At 54.1% G+C, this 17,487-nt stretch overlaps 1 protein-coding gene across 1 annotated transcript; it reads right to left on the bottom strand.

Moving 5' to 3' along the window:
- Positions 1 to 13,028: 13,028 nt before the first annotated feature.
- Positions 13,029 to 16,076, bottom strand: LOC136533779 (probable inactive receptor kinase RLK902). Its single transcript, XM_066526314.1, has one exon. It carries the CDS (start codon positions 15,255 to 15,257, stop codon positions 13,287 to 13,289), a length of 1,971 nt encoding a protein of 656 aa, XP_066382411.1. The 5' UTR covers positions 15,258 to 16,076; the 3' UTR covers positions 13,029 to 13,286.
- Positions 16,077 to 17,487: the final 1,411 nt, after the last annotated feature.

Here is a 17,487-nt window from a genome sequence, read left to right as displayed (position 1 = left end):
AAGCTGGTACGCTCCTACGAAGGATGCCAGTACTATGCTCGACAGACACATCTCCTGGCCTGGGCCCTACAAACCATCCAAATCACGTGGCCATTCGCTGTGTGGGGGCTCGACATGGTCAGGCCTCTGCAAAAGGCCCACGGGGGCTTCACCCATCTAATGGTATCAATCGACAAGTTCTCCAAATGGATCGAGGCTCGTCTGATCAATCGAATCAAATCCGAGTAGGCGGTGCTATTCTTCACTGACATCATCCACAGGTTTGGGGTCCCCAACACCATCATCACCGACAACGGGACGCAGTTCATAGGCAAAAGGTTCCTGATGTTTTGCGACGACCACCACATCCATGTGGCTTGGTCGGTCGTAGGACACCCAAGGACCAACGGCCAAGTAGAGCGTGCCAACGGCATGATCCTACAAGGCCTCAAGCCAAGGATTCACAACCGGTTGAAAAAGTTTGGCAAGAAATGGCTCGCTGAGCTCCCGTCGGTCATCTAGAGCCTAAGGAACACTCCAAGCCAAGCCACAGGATTCACGCCTTTCTTCCTAGTTAATGGGGCCGAGGCCATCCTCCCCATCGACTTGGAATATGGTTCCCTGAGGCTGCAAGCCTATAACGAACAAAGTAACCGCACCACCCGAGAGGATGCCCTTGATCAACTGGAGGAAGCCCGAGACGTCGTGCTACTACACTCGGCCAAATACCAGCAGAGCCTGCGGCGCTATCAGGCCCGACGCGTCCGAGGCCGAGACTTGAAGGTAGGCGACCTGGTGTTGAGGCTAGCACAGAGCAACAAGGGTCGCCACAAGCTGACCCTGCCATGGGAAGGACCGTACATCATTGCCCGAGTGCTAAAGCCTAGGACCTACAAACTGGCCAACGAGAAGGGCGAAGTCTTCACCAACGCTTGGAACATAGAACAGCTATGTCGCTTTTATCCCTAAATTTCCAAGCATTGTATATATCGTTTCTCGAAATACAATTAAAAAGCATTCTTTAGTTGGTCTAACTTTTTGAGAAACCCCCCGAGCCCATCGTAGGCCTCGGCAATACAGTAACACGGCAAGGGAAACTTGGTTCTGCCTTGGCAGAACCAAGCCTCCCTCGGGGGCTAGATAGGGGACCCCCCTAGGCGTCCCCTAGGTCCCATGCACCATTCTTTAGTTGTTTTCACAAAACTTCCTACGCCAAGTCCCTAGCATGCTCTGACGAATCAGTTGTAAAAACCCCTCGGACCAAGGTCTGTTTCCTAAGCAAGAGGCCGGTAGAGTCGCAAGATGGCCTACGCCTTCGGGCTACGGCACTCCCTCACTACCTCTCGCTCAAGGGACGGCTTAGGCCCCAAGGGGGTGTTTTGCAAACGAAATCCGATCAGGAGCGACAGAGGGCAGAGGCTCAGAAACATAAGAAAAACAACTAAGAAACACAAGTACTTCAAAAGTAAAGGCCTCGATGGCCACAAGCGTTATGATACAAAAAATAACCCCTATTCTATTTTTTACATGGCCCTCGGGGCCCAGATCAAGGCTCAGGGCCTTCAGCACCGGCAGATTGCAGGGGAGGAACCACCTCCTCTTCGAAGAGCATCGCTAGCGCCATGCCAGGGCCTTCCGCCGCCTCCATCAGCTTCACGACCGCCGCATCGGCCTCCTCGTCATCATCAGGCAGAACATAGCCATCACTGATGGCCGGGAGGTCGACGCCAAGGTAGTGAGAGGAGATGACGGCCAGCGCCCGCTTAACACCCATGTGTAGTGCCCCTCAGAGTCGCTCGTGCATCTGGCTGCTCAGCGCAATCAAGCGGCTCCTAAGGGAGCTGCCTGACTGAACCCCCTCGACCTCCAAGGCCTTGTAGGCGGAAAGGGCGGCATGCTTCAGCGCCTCGTGCTCCCCGATCTCGGTCTCGAGCACCGTCTGCACCGTGCTGGAAGCCTCGGTGGCCCAAATGATCTCCGCCTCTGACTCTGCACCGCGGAAAATGGAATGAGGTCGAGCGAGAGAAAGGACAACCTAAGTTAGGGATGGAAGCCCATGGAACTCACCCTTGGCCTTCTGCTCCTAGTGACAGGTCTCGGCTTGACAGGCCTCAGCCTTCTCCTTCAACCGCTGGGCCTCGAACCTAGAGGCCTCGGCCGCCCTAGAAGCTTCACTTCCGAGCTCTGCGTCATACAAGGAAGTCAGGGAGCAAACATAAGGAAAAGGAAACAAAACAAGGGGACTGGAACTCACCCTCGACCGCCCCCTTCAAAACCACAGCCTCGATTTGCGAGGCCTCAACCGCAGTAAGGGCCTCGCTCAGAGTGCCTTTTGTCAGCCGGTGCGCACTCTCCTCTGCCCCCAGCTGCCTGGCAAGGGCCTTGCCCGAGGCCGTCGCTTCTTCGGCCCGGGACCTAAAGGCATCCTGATCGCTGACCGCGCGGGTAAGCTCCTTGACCCGCACCACCAAAGGGGCGAGCTGCGTTTGGGCCATGGCCGCCTCGATCTTCGTGTCAGCATAGCGAAGGCGGAGGTCCTCCACCTCCGCGCTTCGCGCCGATAGAAGCTCGTTAGCGTCAGCAAGAAGGCCCTTCTGCTGCTGAAGCTGGTCCTAGATGCCCCTCTCCTGTCAGAGAAAGACCGACTTCCTAAGGGACCGGGTCTCGAGCTCCTGAGGAAACAGAATAGAGGTCGTCGATTGCGACAAAACCAAAAAAAGAACGACGTCACGCGAGAAAGGAAAACGCGAACTTGGGCGACTCCGGGCAGTTCGTCGGCCACCACGGACAAGGCCGTCCGCAGCGACCGCTCCGCCAGCTAGTGGTATTGCTCGAAGGTGCCCCACCACCCACCCTCGGCTACGTCCTCAAGGGCGAACAGAGGCTCCCCCTTAGGGTCGTCCTGGCTCCGCCACAGTACCCGTGGGTGGTCCCACCCGCAAGGCTTGGGTCGCGCCCGCACGAGGGCCGAACTTCCCTCGTTCAAGATTGGCGCCGGCTATTCCATGGCACTAGCGTCCTCGGCGTCCACCACCTCCTGCGCCCGGGAGGTATCGTCGAAAGAGATCGGATAGACCTCCGCCTCCCTGGCGCTCTCTCGTAATAATGGTGGCCCCTGAGCCAAGGGCGCCACCGAGGCCTCCGCCGCCTTCATCTCTGCCTCCTAGACGGACGGCCCCGCCGCCATTACGATGGTCGTGGTGATCTCGGGGGCTCCGGCCTCCACCATCGTGGCCTCAGAGGACGCAGAAACAACGGCCACTGCCACCACGATCTCGGCGGCCTTGGGCGCCCTGTCCTCCGTCGCCTTAGCCTCGGAGATCCCGGGGGCCTTGGCAACCAAGGGCACGCCGGCCCCATCTGACTCGTGAGCCTTGCCCCTGTGGGATGGGAGCAATCCCTCTCTCGTCGGTGTAGGGGCCGCCTCGGCAGCCCCTCCTTGGGCGGCCAGTTCTTTCAGGTCGACCCTCACCGACGCCGCGCCGCGGTGGATGGCGGCTTGCGCCTCCGCCACCTAGTGGGCGGAGGAGCCAGGGCTCGCCTTAAGCGCCTTAAGGGGCACCAAGGGAAGGTCATCCGCAGGCCGCTTCCGACTAAGGAAAATTAACCTACAGGGTCAGTGCAAGACCAAAAAAGTGAATGGAAGACACCATGACCCTACCAAGAATACACTTGCCTTGAACGGGGTGGCCCCCGCTTCGCCACGGCAAACCTCATCCACAGCGGTGGAGGCGGCGGCAGAGGCGTCACCTCCGTATCCATCGGCGCTGGTCGGTCTTCAGCGGACCCCAGCGCCCCTTCAGTCCTCTGTAGGGGCGGTGGCATCGCCTCCACCTCCACCTGCTCCACCATGGCCGCCGAGCCTACTGGGCTGATGTCGTGTTTGCCTAACGCCCGTGCCTCGGGCGTGTCAGCCTCGGCCCCGGAGCGGGCAACTGCCGGCCCCGGGTCCATTTCTCCTCCCCTTCTCGGGGGTGCCGGGCTGCTTGCCAACACCCCAGGCACCACCTCCACGATGTTAGGAAGGTGGTCCAAGGGACCTCGCCCTCCCTCGCCCTTATCATTCCCGTCCGAGGCCTCCATCGACAACGACGTCGACGGGGACTCCTCCAATGGGAGACCATCCTTCCGTTGTTGACGGCGGCGCTTATCCAGCTCCTCACGCGCGAGGATGTGCTTTGTGCGCCTCACCACCTTGGCGTCCTTTCGCCTCTTATGCGCATCGGCGTGAGCGTGGTTGATCGCCCGCCGCCCCACGTCCTCGGGAACGGGTGGTGGAGAGGAGCGCACGTCCCTCATCCCCTAAAGGAACGACAAACGCACATGAGGGAACAAGGGGTAAGGGGAGACTGAGGAGGTTCAGAGGCTACAGCGGCGCACGACTTACCAACAAAAGGAACCCCCGTGACGGCCGCATCGCGATAGGGCTCAAGTTGCCGCCCCTCAGCTTCGCCTCTACCGTCTCCCCCACCCGACGAAGAATCTCCTCCTCGGAAAGGGCGGAGGAGGACATCCGGGTGCCCTCAATGGGCTCACCCGGCTTCATCTCGAACAGCCGCCGCCGCCGAGCCATCAGTGGCCACACCCTCTGGTGGTGGAACGTGGCCACAACCACAGCCACGGTGAGGCCATGGCCCCGCAGCCTCGCCAGCCCCTCTAGGAGTGGTTCCAGCTTGGGCTGGTCGACCTTCGGGACACCCCACTTCCACTTCTCCGGGCAACTCCCCACAATCCGCCCGGTATAGGGGGGAAGCCCTCCATCGTCGTTGCGGAGGTAAAACCAACTCGTGTACCACCAGCGGTTGGAGGACGTGAGTTGGGCCGGGATGTAGAGGTGTAGGCGGTCCTAACGCACTTAGAGAGTGCAGCCTCTGGCCCTCACCACCTTCCTCTTACCTGACGTGCTCGTCGGCTTTGTAGTATGCCCCGCCCAGAATAGATGGAGCCACAACTCCCAATGGGGAGCGATCCCTAAATACCCCTCGCAGACGGCAATAAAGATAGCCGCCTGAGCAATGGAGTTGGGATTAAAATTGTGGAGCTCCACGTTGTAGTAGTGCGGGAGCGCCCGCATGAACCGGTCCACCAGGACACCGAGGCCACGCTCGTGGAAGGAGACGAAGCTTATGACGTAGCCGTCGCGAGGCCTCGGCTCCGGCTCGCCGAACGGAGCAATCCACTCTGGCTTAGTGGAGTCTGTCACCGGGCGGAGGAGCCCACCGTCGACAAGCGACTAGAGCATCTCCTCGGTGACGTCCGACGGATCCCAGGGGTCCGCCTCGACAACGACGATGTCGCCGGCCATGGGTGCGATGGAGGAATCAGGTGCGGCGGTGAGTTTTTTTCTCTCCCTCCCACGCTCTCGTTTTTTTCTCGCTTTCTCGCTCGCTCTTTCTCCTTTTCTTCTCGGCACCCGCTGCTCTAGCGATGGCTCGACGGGGGCGGTGCTAATACAGTCAAGGTAAGACAAGGAGGGGCGAGAGTCTTTGGGTATTTATGTAGGGAGGAGGCGAAACGAACGGGCGACGAAATCGGGAGGTTCCCCCCCCCCCCGATCCGGCGTGGTTAACCACGAGCCAGTTTCACCGGCCCACGCGCCCACGTCTACCGCATTAAATGTGATGACAGTTACGTCCCATCCACCATGCCACGCTCGGCCACTACAGGAGCAGGTGTCGTTTCGACTCCCCATGAAACTACCTCAAAAGGCGTGCCACCCGTACCGAGCCAATAGGGAAGATATTCCCTGTGGCCTATTCCTTTCGTATGAAGGAACCGGGCTCTGAACCTATTACGATCCAGGGGTTCGAAGGCTGGGCCCCAAAGGGTTTCGATAGCCGCCCCAGGGTAACAGAGTCAGGGACGACCGCGAGCGAGCCCATATGGGGCCAAGGCCCAAGCAAGCGAAACGCTTGGGACGCCCAAAGTTGTGTCCGAGACCGGAGGAAAGTCTCTGAATGGGATCCTACCATAGGGAGGCACCGAGCCACCGAGGCCCAGCGAACGGCCTCGGCACCCACTAGAGACATCCTCTGGTACTCTTGGAGTGTGTCTCTGGACCGCTAGCCGTCCCCTAGCGAACGGGGCACGGGCCTCCACTCGGACTACCCAATAACAGCTCACCGGAAGTGCCCCCGCTCGTGCCCATCGAGGGTAGCGAGGCACATTCCACCCCTCCTTCCGAGCGAAAAGGAAGCGCGAGGGTCGCACAAAAAGTTAGGGGAACCCCTGATGGCCTTCTCATTTTATGCAAAGGCTAGGGGGCTCTTCTTGCAACCTTGCCGAGACCCAGCGACCCCAGCTCGCACTCAAAGGGGCTCGGCAAAACAAACCCTCCTTCTGAGCGAAAAGGAAGCGTGAGGGTCGTACAAAAAGACAGGGGAGTTCCTGACGGCCCTCTCACCCTGTGCAGAGGCTAGGGGGCTCTTCCTGCAAATATGCCGAGACCCCACAACTCGGGCCCGCGCCCAAAAGGGGCCTCAACAAACAAACCCTCACGCGCGAGGGGCATATAAAAAGTCAGGGGAACTCCCGACGGCCCTCTCGCTCTGCGCAGAGGCTAGGGGCTCTTCCTGCAACCTTGCCGAGGCCAAAATGGGCTCGGCAAACAAACCCTCCGTCCGAACGAAAAGGATATGTGAGGGGCAGATGAAAAAGTTAGGGGACCCCCGACTGCCCACTTGCTCTAGGCGGAGGCTCGGGGGCTCCTCTTGCACCCAAAGACCAAGACAAACGGTTCAAGGCCACGCTAGAGGTTTCATTACAAAACACGATAAAGGGCACCGAGCCCGTTACGGTCCAGGGGTTCGAAGACTGGGCCTCCAAGAGGTTTCGACAGCCGCCCTAGGGCAACAGAGTCAGGGACGACTTCGGGGCGAGCCTACGAATGGCCTAGGCCTGAGCGAACAGTCGCTCGGGGCGTCCTAAGTCGTGTCCGAGACCGGCAGGGAAGTATCCGAATGGGATCCCACCGTAGGGAGGCATCGAGCCACCGAGGCCCAGCGAACGGCCTCAGCACCCACTAGAGAAACCCTCTGGTACTATTGGAGTGCGTCTCTGGACCGCTAGCTGTCCCCTAGCGAACGGGGCTCGGGCCTCCACTCGGACTACCCGATAACAGCTCACTGGAAGTGTCCACGCTCGCGCCCATCGAGGGTAGCCTGGCACATCCCACCCCTCCTTCTAAGCGAAAGGAAGCGTGAGGGTCATACCCAAAGTCAGGGGGGCCCCTAGCGAACCTCTCGCTCCGTGCGGAGGCTAGAAGGCTTTTTCCTGCAGCCTCACTGAGACCCCCGCAACCCGAACTTGCGCTTATGGGCTCGACAAATGCAATAAGAACTACTCGCTCAAACGTGAAAATGGAGAAAGCCCCTGGAGGAGTAACTTCACTCCTCTAGGGGCTCGGGGGCTACACCCGGCGGGTGCGCTCGCGCGCACCCACCGAAACCTCAAAAAACAAACCTCAATTCCTACGGAGCAGGTATAAACCCAGCCGCGGCAAACCCTCAGGGAGAGTGCATGCACTCCCCTCGAGGCTCGGGGGCTACTGTCGGGTACCTTAAAATGAGGTACCCCAAGCAAACATCAAATGGGTCGCTAAAGTCCCATCTAAAAAGTAAAGCTAGAAGGTAAGTCGTGGGCCCCTCACCTGCCACGATTGGGCCCACTGGCTCCTCCTCCTCCTCGCTTCGAGCCTCGAGCAGGAGGTCTCGGCATCCTGACATGAACCCCGCCTCGCGCAAGGCTCCCTAGGGAAGGCCTCGGTAGGGAGCGCCGTCTCCGCCTCGCCCGAGGCTCTCCACGGAAGGTCTCGGCAAGGAGCCCATTCTCCGTCTCGCGCGAGGCCTCATTCTCCGTATCGCTCGAGGCCGGGTTATCAGCAGCCCATCACCCCCTGCCTCGACCGACCCTCTAGACAACGCATCATGTCTCATTAATGCTTCAACCACTCCCGCAATCTCAGTCGGACGATGGCTCAATGCCACGGAATGGCCGACGGGACCCGAGGTCGCATCAGCGCCATACCGGCCGGGACAGGGCACGGCGGGGATTACTGGCCACTGTGTCCTAACGCTGTGCCCACGATCAGCGCCATACCGGCTGGGACAGGGTACGGCGAGGATTACCGGCCACTGTGTCCTAACGCTGTGCCCACGATCAGCCGCCCACTAGAGGCCTCGGCACTGCACACCAAGGTCTCGGCTATCTTGGGGTTCGTGCCCGCCGAGACCCTCCACTACGGTGCGGCCTCGGCGCCGATCAAGCCTCGGCCTCGCGCACAGTCCGTCCACAGTGGTCTGCACGTCTGTCGCCGCACCCACTCCGAGGCTGTCCCGGGGCTCCCACGACGCACAGGATCGGATGGGACGGCCACGTCGCCCCAGTGCCCCAAGGACGGACCACTCCGATGACCACGCCGCCACAGGAACAGACCACAGGGCTCGGACACGTCGCCCCTGTTGGTACGACGCCGCATAGTAATGCATGTACTGTCCTTGTCCTCCCTTCAACTATAAAAGGAGAGGACTTGGGCCATTTAGAGAGAGAGGAGAACACCTCGTAACACACACATACACGCGCACATCCCTGCCGCCTGAGAGCAACGCCTCAAGCGGCCCGCACGACACCCTGCCAAGACCTGGGACCAGCTCCCTCTCTCCCTTAGCTTGTAACCCCCTACTATGAGCACTTCGGTGCAAGGAATACAAGATCGACCTCTCAGACTGGACGTAGGGCCTCGATTGCCTGAACCAGTATAAACCTTGTGTCTCTTTGCATCACCATCCGAAATCGGGAGCACGCAGAACAAATTCACTGGTTGGTTGAGGACCCCCGGTCCGAAACACCGACAGATTTCTCTATTTTTCTCTCTCTTTAATAAATCTTTTACCACACATTAGCAAACTGGTTAACTGGTAGGATAATAATGCCTTGTTTGGTAGGGCTCCTTCCCAACAATTAGTGAAATTGTATGAAAGTTTAAAGCATAAAACTTACATTAGATTTGTGTTAAAAGTGCCTCTAAGTTAATATTGATTTTTTAGCCGCCGACCTTTTATTATACGAGAAATTAATGGTCAAAATTTATTTTTATTTTTTTACTCTAGTCTAATACAAGGTATTCTGAGCCATTTTGCTCATGCTCCTTCCTATTCAGCCCATTTATTCCGTTATAAAGGCTGTTTTTTTAAAGGGAAAAGCTAAAGGCCACCTGGTTGTTTTGTTTGCTCTCAACAACCGATTTCTCGGCCATCCGATTGGTCCTTTCCTCGTTTCTTATGCGTTGGATGTGAGGCCTGCTCTCGCCTGGCTGTTTTGTTTTACCGTATACCAGTTTAGTGGCACACATGGAGAGATGGCTGACTTGTGCTATTGGTGTCGTCGTGTGGACGTGGTAACCTGCAGTTACATAGTGAACAACACGAAGTTTTACTATTTTAGCAATGTGTGGGGCTACAACGGCAGGAGCCGGTGGTACGCGCGAACTGAGTCTAGCAGTTGGTTAGGTATGTTATGGTCGAACCTGTCCATTCGAATTTAAGTTCTTGACTTACCATAGGTGCTCATATGTTTCTAGATTTATTTTAAGAATTAAGAGCGTTGTGCTTTTAGCGGTAGAAGGTGCTCTCTTCGACAGTGAGGCGCTTGTGGTGACTTCATCAATCTCAAGATGTGCCTACACAGTCTTTCGGAGATACTTATAGAGATAGGGTTTGTGTATGTGTGTTTATAGAGGTGAGTGTGCATGCGTATTGAGCATCCGCGTTTGTACTTGTGTAAATCGCAAAAAAAAAGCTGGTGGTACACCATATTCTTTTATGTAGGGTTTTGTTTTTATAATTTGGTCCTCAGTTGATAATTTGTTCTTTTTTGCTTATTGTTTTGGGTTGTTTTTACAGTCTGATATTTAGTTGGTAGCTTTATTTTTATTTCCTGTTTTTTGGGGTTATTTTAATACTTTAGCCCCTATTTGGCTTGTTTTTTTTTTGTTCTTATTGTGTAGGGTTTTTTTAATAATTTGACCCTTAATTGCCAGTTTTTTATGTTGTTGGTGGTTATTTTTATAGTTTGGTCTCTAGTTGGTAGCTTGTTCTTTTTTTATGTGATTAGAGGTTATTTTTTATAACCTGGCCCCAGTTGACAGCTTTAATTTATTTGTTCCTGTTATTCATGGTTGTTTTTATAATTCCCCACAAAATTGGCGGCTTGTTCTTTTTTTGTTCTTGTTGTTTATGTTTGTTTTTATAATTTGGCCCTAAAATGTTAGTTTTTTGTTGATGTTGTTAGTGTTTTTTTAATAATTTAATCCTAGTTGGCAGCTTGTTCTTTTTTGTTGACGTGGTATGAGTTGTTTTTATAATTTGGCCCTCATTTGGTAGCTTTATTTTTTTCTTTTTGTTTGGGGTTATTTTTATAATTTGGTTCTCAATTGGCAGCTTTCATTTTCTTGTTTCTGTTGTTCAGGATTGTTTTTATTTTTGCCCCCCTAGTTGGCAACTTGTCATTGTTTACTCTTATTGTTTGGGGTTGTTTTATAATTTGGCCCTCAATTGTTAATTTTTTGGTTGATGTTATTAGTGGTTGTTTCATTGTTTGGCCCTTAGTTGGCAACTTGTATTTTTGTTGCTTCGAGCTGTGGTCTTTAAAAAAATAGAGCCATGACAGGCATAATAAATAGTGGTAATAACTTTTAGGATATTTTTAAATTAATTTGTCCTTACTTTTCAAACATATTTTTCTTCCAAATTATTTTTTTCTACAGCTCTATTTTCACATAGTGAAGAAGTCACACTTGTACGTTCGTACTTCTTTCGCACCCATGTGGGCCAAAATCAATTATTAGTTGCTTCTCTCGCGTGCTATGGCCCATAATGGCAAACAATAAAAGGAACAACAAAGTACAACAACCTGGAGTTGGTTTTTATTTGCCCCTAGTTGGCGGTCTGCTATGTTTTATGATCACAGTGATATTGTTTGTATTTTTGTTTTTTCCTGACTAGGTTGCAACAAGCATACTAATCAGTGATTGTAATATACATGTCGATTAACCTATGGGGCTTGCTAGCTTGTTTTGTTTTATTGTTGTTATAGTGGCTTTTTATAATTTATCTCTCCTGGTTGCTAACTTTTTGTACCATCGTTGATTTAGGGGGGTTTATGATATCTAGATAACAACTTGTTTTTTTATTTTTATAATTGAACCCAGCTTGTTCTTTTATATGATCGCAATGCCGTTTGTATTTTTGTTGCTTCCTAATTAGAGTCGTGGTCTTTTAAAAAATAGAGCCATGACAAGCATAATAAATAGTGGTAATGATTTTTAGGATATTTCTTAAATTAATTTGTCCTTACTTTTGAAACATATTTTTTCTTCCAAATTATTTTTTTTGCGGCTGCATTTTTCATATAGTAAAGAAGTTACTTCTAGAGCACCCATGTGGGCCAAATTCAATTACTAGTTGCTTCTCTTGCGTGCTATGGTGAGGAGTTGGTTTTTATTTGCCCCTAGTTGACAGTCTATTATGTTTTATGATCACAATGATGGAGTTTGTTTTTTTGTTTTTTCTAACTAGGTTGAACAAGCATACTAATTAGCGATTGTAATATACATGTCGATTGACTTATGGGGCTTGCTAGCTTGTCTTGTTTTATTGTTGTTATTTAGTGGCTTTTTTATAATTTATCTCCTGGTTGCCAACTTTTTGTACCATTGTTGTTTTATGGGTGTTTATGATCTCTAGATGAAAACTTGTTTTTTTATTTTTATAATTGAACCTCCAGTTAGGAGCTTGTTCTTTTATATGATCGCAATGCCTTTTGTATTTTTGTTGCTTCCTAATTAGAGCCGTGGTCTTTAAAAAAAATAGAGCCATGACAGGCATAATAAATAGTGGTAATAATTTTTAGGATATTTTTTAAATTAATTTGTCCTTACTTTTCAAACACATTGTTTCTTCCAAATTATTTTTTCTGCAGCTGCATTTTTCACATAGTAAAGAAGTCACGCTTGTACGTTTGTACTTCTAGAGCACTCATGTGGGCCAAAATCAGTTATTAGTTGCTTCGCTCGCGTGCTATGGCCCATAATGGCAAACAACAAAAGAAACAACCAAGTATAGCAGCCGTCAGATTATAATCTCACAGTCTAAAAATCGTGTGTTGATACATCTACAAAGCGGTCGATTTCTTTTTCCCTTGTTTTCGGTTGTTTCCAGGCCTGTGAACACTCGGTTGTTGATGGTTTTTGAAATGACTGAACAATGGGTAGACAGTCCCTTAAACTTGCATCAATAGATTTGTGTTAAAAGTGCCTCTAAGATGATATTGACTTTTTAGCCGCATACAACTCACATCAATAGAGCATAAAACTTACATCAATAGAGTTGACAACAATTAATGGTCAAAGTCTATTTTATATGTTTTTTTCTCTAGTCAAATACGATTATCATTTTTGGACGGAGGGTACTCTCAGCCGTTTTGCTCATGCTCCTATTCAGCCCCTTTATTCCGTTGAAGCGGGTTCTTTTAAAACCCAAAAAATATTCAGCATATTTTCCATGGAAAGGTCCAGCATCTGCAAGCTGCAACACCATATGAAGCTCTGTATCTGGTTCTGAAAAAGCTTAATGCTGTACCTACATCGAATCTTAGACCACGTCAATCAGAAATTCTCCGAAGTTCAGAGTTTGTTCAGTTATTCAGATGTTCAAAGTTCAGAGCTGCGACGAGGACGAACCGTCCACCACATTCCGTTCTCACTCGATGGACGTAACGACATACGTAGGCAACGATGCCAGTCTCTTCCACACCATCAAACTCAAATCGTTTACCAGCAAGCTGTAACCGTTGTCTCCACGCCCTGCCGACCTTGTTCGACCAGCTTTCCCGTTCCCGGGATAGCGACAGTCGTCTGAGCCAGGTCAGGGGTTTGAAGCCTTCAAGACGTCCGGACGCCTGCACTGCCGAACAACAGTAATGTGATGGCTGACTCTCTGACTGACCGTTTCAAGATAGCAGAAACCGCCACAATTTTGCAGCCGACTCCAAAGTGTTGGGACACGGACCGTTGCGCAGCTAACATTCAATGTTAGGCTGACAATAGGCGTCCAAGTATCGATCAGTCCCTGTTTGGAACGCAAGAACTCCACAGGACAGGACAATTGAACCATGCCTTCACAGAGAAATACTGTGATGAAGAATGGCAAATGCTATGAACATGTTGAACACTAACATCACCGCACTATGTGCACCCAAGAATTTGAAAATAACCACAGAGAAGAATCGCTAAGAACGATCACGCTGACATGTCATGGAGAAATGCTGTGGAAGTCGTCATCCGCGTCGGCCTTCAGGAGCGCGCTCTCGACAATGAGCTCGATCCTCGCCACCACCTCGGCCATCCGAGGCCGCCGGTCGGGCCGATCATCGGCGCAGTCCATGGCGAGCTGCAGCAGCCGCATCATCTCCTCCTCCAGGCGCTCCTCGATCGCGATGGTGGCGTCGAACACCTCGGACGTCCACTCCTCCTGCACCACCGTGCGCACCCACAGCGGCAGGTCCACGCCGTCGGTGCTCCCGGGCACCGAGTTCACGGGCGGTTTCCCCGTCAGCAGCTCGAGGAGCAGCACGCCGAAGCTGTACACGTCCGTCTCCTGCGACGCCCTGCGCGGGTCGGTCACCTCCGGGGCGCGGTACCCGGTGACGCGTTTCAGCGGCACGTGCGCGCCGACGAGCTGGAGGATGCCGTGGTCGGTCACGTAGGCGCCGTCGCGCGCGTCGGTGACGAGGACGTTGGTCGACTTGATGTTGCCGTGGCACGAGCGGGCGCCGCCGGCGCCGTGGACGAACGCGACGCCGCGCGCGGCCGCCAGTGCGATGCGCGCCCGCGCGGCAAAGTCGAGCCGCGCGGGGCTCGCGCCGGCGCCGCTGCTGCTGCCGTGGAGGAGGGAGCAGAGGCTGCCAGCGCCCACGAAGTCGTACACGATGAGCTTCTCCTCCCGGCTGTAGAAGTAGGCGCGGAGCGGCACTAGGTTGTCGTGCCGGAGCGCGCCGAGCGCGATCACCTTGTCCCGGAACTCCCGCTCCGGGATGGGTGCCGCCCTGAGCCGCTTGACGGCCACGGTGGCGGCGCCGCCCTCGAGCGTGGCGCGGTACGTCGTGCCCAGCCACCCCTTCCCGATCACCTCGGCCGACGCGTGCAGAAGCGACTCCAGATCGTACGGCGCGTCCGGCGCCGCCCCCAAGAACACCAGCTTCTTGGCGTTGCCGGCCGCCGTGGCCTGCGAGGACCGCCTCGTGGTGTTCTTCTTGTCCATGCTCGCCACGGTGACCGACTCAGGAGACGCGTCCAGGTCGCTGTCGGCCGCCGCCGCCGCCGCCGCGGATTTTTCAGCCATTGTCCTCTGACACCGAAAGCAGAGGAAGAAGATCGCGGCGATCAAAACCAAGAACGTCACGGTACCACCCGCAGCAATGCCGGCGATCGCACCAGTGGAGAGCTTCCTTCTGTTGCTACCATTAGCAGCGGCTGGAGCAGGCGGCGGTGACGGAGACGGCGGCGGCGGCGGAGGGGTTGGGCACGGGGCTAGAGGCTCGCCACAGAGCCCTGTGCCGTCAAAGGCGCTCGCGGGCATCCCGGCGAGCGACTTTGGAACAGGTCCCGTGAGGTTGTTTCTGGACACGTTGAAGAGTTGAAGCTTCGGGAGGTCAAGGTTGGACGGCAGCGTGCCATTCAAGCTGTTGTTCTCCAAGTACAGACTAGCGAGCCTCTGGAGCCTGTTGAAGTCCGGCGAGACCCCACCGGCGAAGCGGTTGTTCGAGAGGTCGAGCCGCTGCAGCAACCGGAGGCCGAAGAACCCCTCCGGTATCTGCCCATCGAGCCGGTTGCCCTGGAGGTACAGGTACCGGAGCTCCGCGCAGCTCCCGATGTCGGCCGGGATCCCACCGGACAGCGCGTTGAGGCGGAGCGACAGCCTCCGCAGCGCCGTGAGGTTCCCGATCGTCCCGAGCGGCACCGCGCCGACGAGGCTGTCCCCAGGGAGCTGCAGCGCGACGACGCGCGCGCCGGCGGGGTCGCACTTGACCCCACGCCACCCGCACGGCGACGCCGCCGCCCACGGGAGCCGCGGCCCCACCGCGGCCCGGAACGCGAGCAGCGCCGCCCGGTCCGCCGCGAGGTCCGTCGGCGCCGCGCGCGGGGTGAGCGAGGCGCACCACAGCGCCGCGACGAGGACGACGTAGACCGCCCGGCCGGCGCTGGCGCCGGGCGTCCACCGCATTTGCCGGCACCGGCGAGGCGCGGCGACCGGTGAGTGGATAGTGATCGGTCAGTGCAAGAGGCAGCGCGCTACGATACAACGGCTGCGCAGGAGCAGTGCGGCGACAGGGAGAATTCGTTAAGCGAAGAAGCCACAGTGGTCCAGGGACCTGATATAGCTCCGCCAGGATTGGCCGCGACGGTGGTGACAGGAACGTGGTGGTGTGGAAGCTAGCGGCCCCGGGGTTTTGCAGGAAGGAGACGATACGCGACGCGATCGCGCGTTGATTACATTTCTTGCAGACGCTGATGTGTTACAGCTCGATGGAAGGAGACGGATAGATAGATGGTGGCTGCAGCTCGCAGTGGCAGCGCTAGCTAGCTGGTGGCGGGAACACGGCCACGGCCGGGGCGCTTTCCATTTGGACGTCTTTGAGGATCCGGAGACCGGGAGACGGCGTCTGCTGCACGAAGAGACGGAGAAAAAGGACACGGCGTCTGCTGTGACCCGTCTTTCTCGTTCCTTAACTACCAATTGCGTGCATGATACTGCGGCTATGCTTCCATATACTACTATTATATTGTATTCTACTCTATTTATGTAGTATGTACGATGGACCGGACGTGTGCGGACGTGGGCCGGCGAGACTCAGCGGCAGTTTTCGTCAGCCACATGCACACATGGGCCGGCGTGCTTGGGTAGTGGCGCGCGGCGGGGAAATCAGTGGCTCGGCAGTCGGCACAGATAGCCGCCTGCCCCGGTCGTCGAAACTGATAGCCGCTGGGGGCGACACGGGATGCTAGCTACACTGCTACAGCTACAGGCGGCAACTGTAGCGGCAGGCAGGTTCTGGTTGGATGCACCGCGGGCGGCGCGAGCTAGAGAGACGCGTCGGATCGGAGGGACCTGCGACTGATTGCGTGGTGGTAGTGAAACGGCCGGCGAGTCGAGAGCTGTGAACGGTGACATGGACGGCGAGGGAGGCGTACGTGTGTCGCTGTGCGATCTTTGCGTGCACAGCTACGCCGGCGGGCTGGCTTGTGCGGACTCTGAGCCAGAGACGACAGTCCACAGACGAGACTCGCGTTTGGCCACTCGTTCGTTCCGTTCCCCCAAGCCTGCCTTTGAAATGGTCTCCCTCGGCCGGCCGCGCGGCTAGCTGCCCCGTTTCTTCTTCGGCGTCGGCGCTCCCGTCTCTTCAGTCGTCGTTCGTCGACAGCGAGAGAACGTACATCACAGACTACCGAGTGATGCGTACGAACCCACAGGCCATAGCTGCCTTGGCTGCGTCGTTATGCTCTATTCGTCGTCAACGGTCTGCGACAGTTTTTTTTTTATCAAGTCTGTGACAGTTATTGATGAAAACGTCGCAGGCCCAATAGGCTCCTCGCGAGGGAACGTACGCCTATCGAGTCGATACCGATTGGGCCGACCCAAACTGAGTGGATCGATATCCAATCAAAAGCATTCTGTTGAGCCAAACGCGCTCCTGTGCCGTGCGGCTGTGCCCCAACACAACTCTGCTTTGCATTGCCCCTGTACGGCCCGCTTGGGCATTTCTGGACCACATGCATCCCAGTTTTAAGCCCTCGGAATTTCCCGTCTCGTCTCATTTTCTACGTCTTATTTTCGTATTTTCTTACCAAAAAAATAGAAACATGGCTTCAAAACATACAAATGGGACGAAGAAAATAGTGTTTAAGCCATTTTATCATATTTTCTGTTTTTTTACCGCCTTACTACCTTTCTATTTTTGTTTAATGAGAATGAATACGAGATTCTGGATTGTTAAACCGTGTGTACTCCCTCTATCCCTTTTTAAGTGTCTCGTCTACGTACTGGTCAATTTTTTTAAAAAAAACTTAACTAGGTTTGTAGAAAATATTACGAACATTTATATCTCCAAATAAGTTTATTATAAAAATAGATTCAATGATCTATCTAATAATAAAATAATTATGTACCATGAACATTAATTTTTTTTTGTATATATTTGATCAAAGTTGAATACATTTGACTTTCTAGGAAGTGAGAATGACAATTAAACAGGGACGGAGGGAGTATATGAATGTGTGGTCGTGTCTGCATTTTACAAATGTATTTGAGATTTTGAGTTGTAAGTAACGAGAACAGTGAACTATGTGATGTGTGTGTTTAAGGCCCGTCTAGTGGAGCTCTAGACGGTATCAGCCCTGGCTTCTCAATATATTGTAGCAAATAATCTCTCAGAATAAACAATGAGCTGGTGAAG

This window comes from Miscanthus floridulus, unplaced genomic scaffold (assembly GCF_019320115.1).
Source record: "Miscanthus floridulus cultivar M001 unplaced genomic scaffold, ASM1932011v1 os_1183_2_3, whole genome shotgun sequence".
Taxonomy (NCBI): Eukaryota; Viridiplantae; Streptophyta; class Magnoliopsida; order Poales; family Poaceae; genus Miscanthus; species Miscanthus floridulus.
Note: the sequence above shows the minus strand (reverse complement) of the source record. Positions and strands in the feature narration are given on the sequence as shown.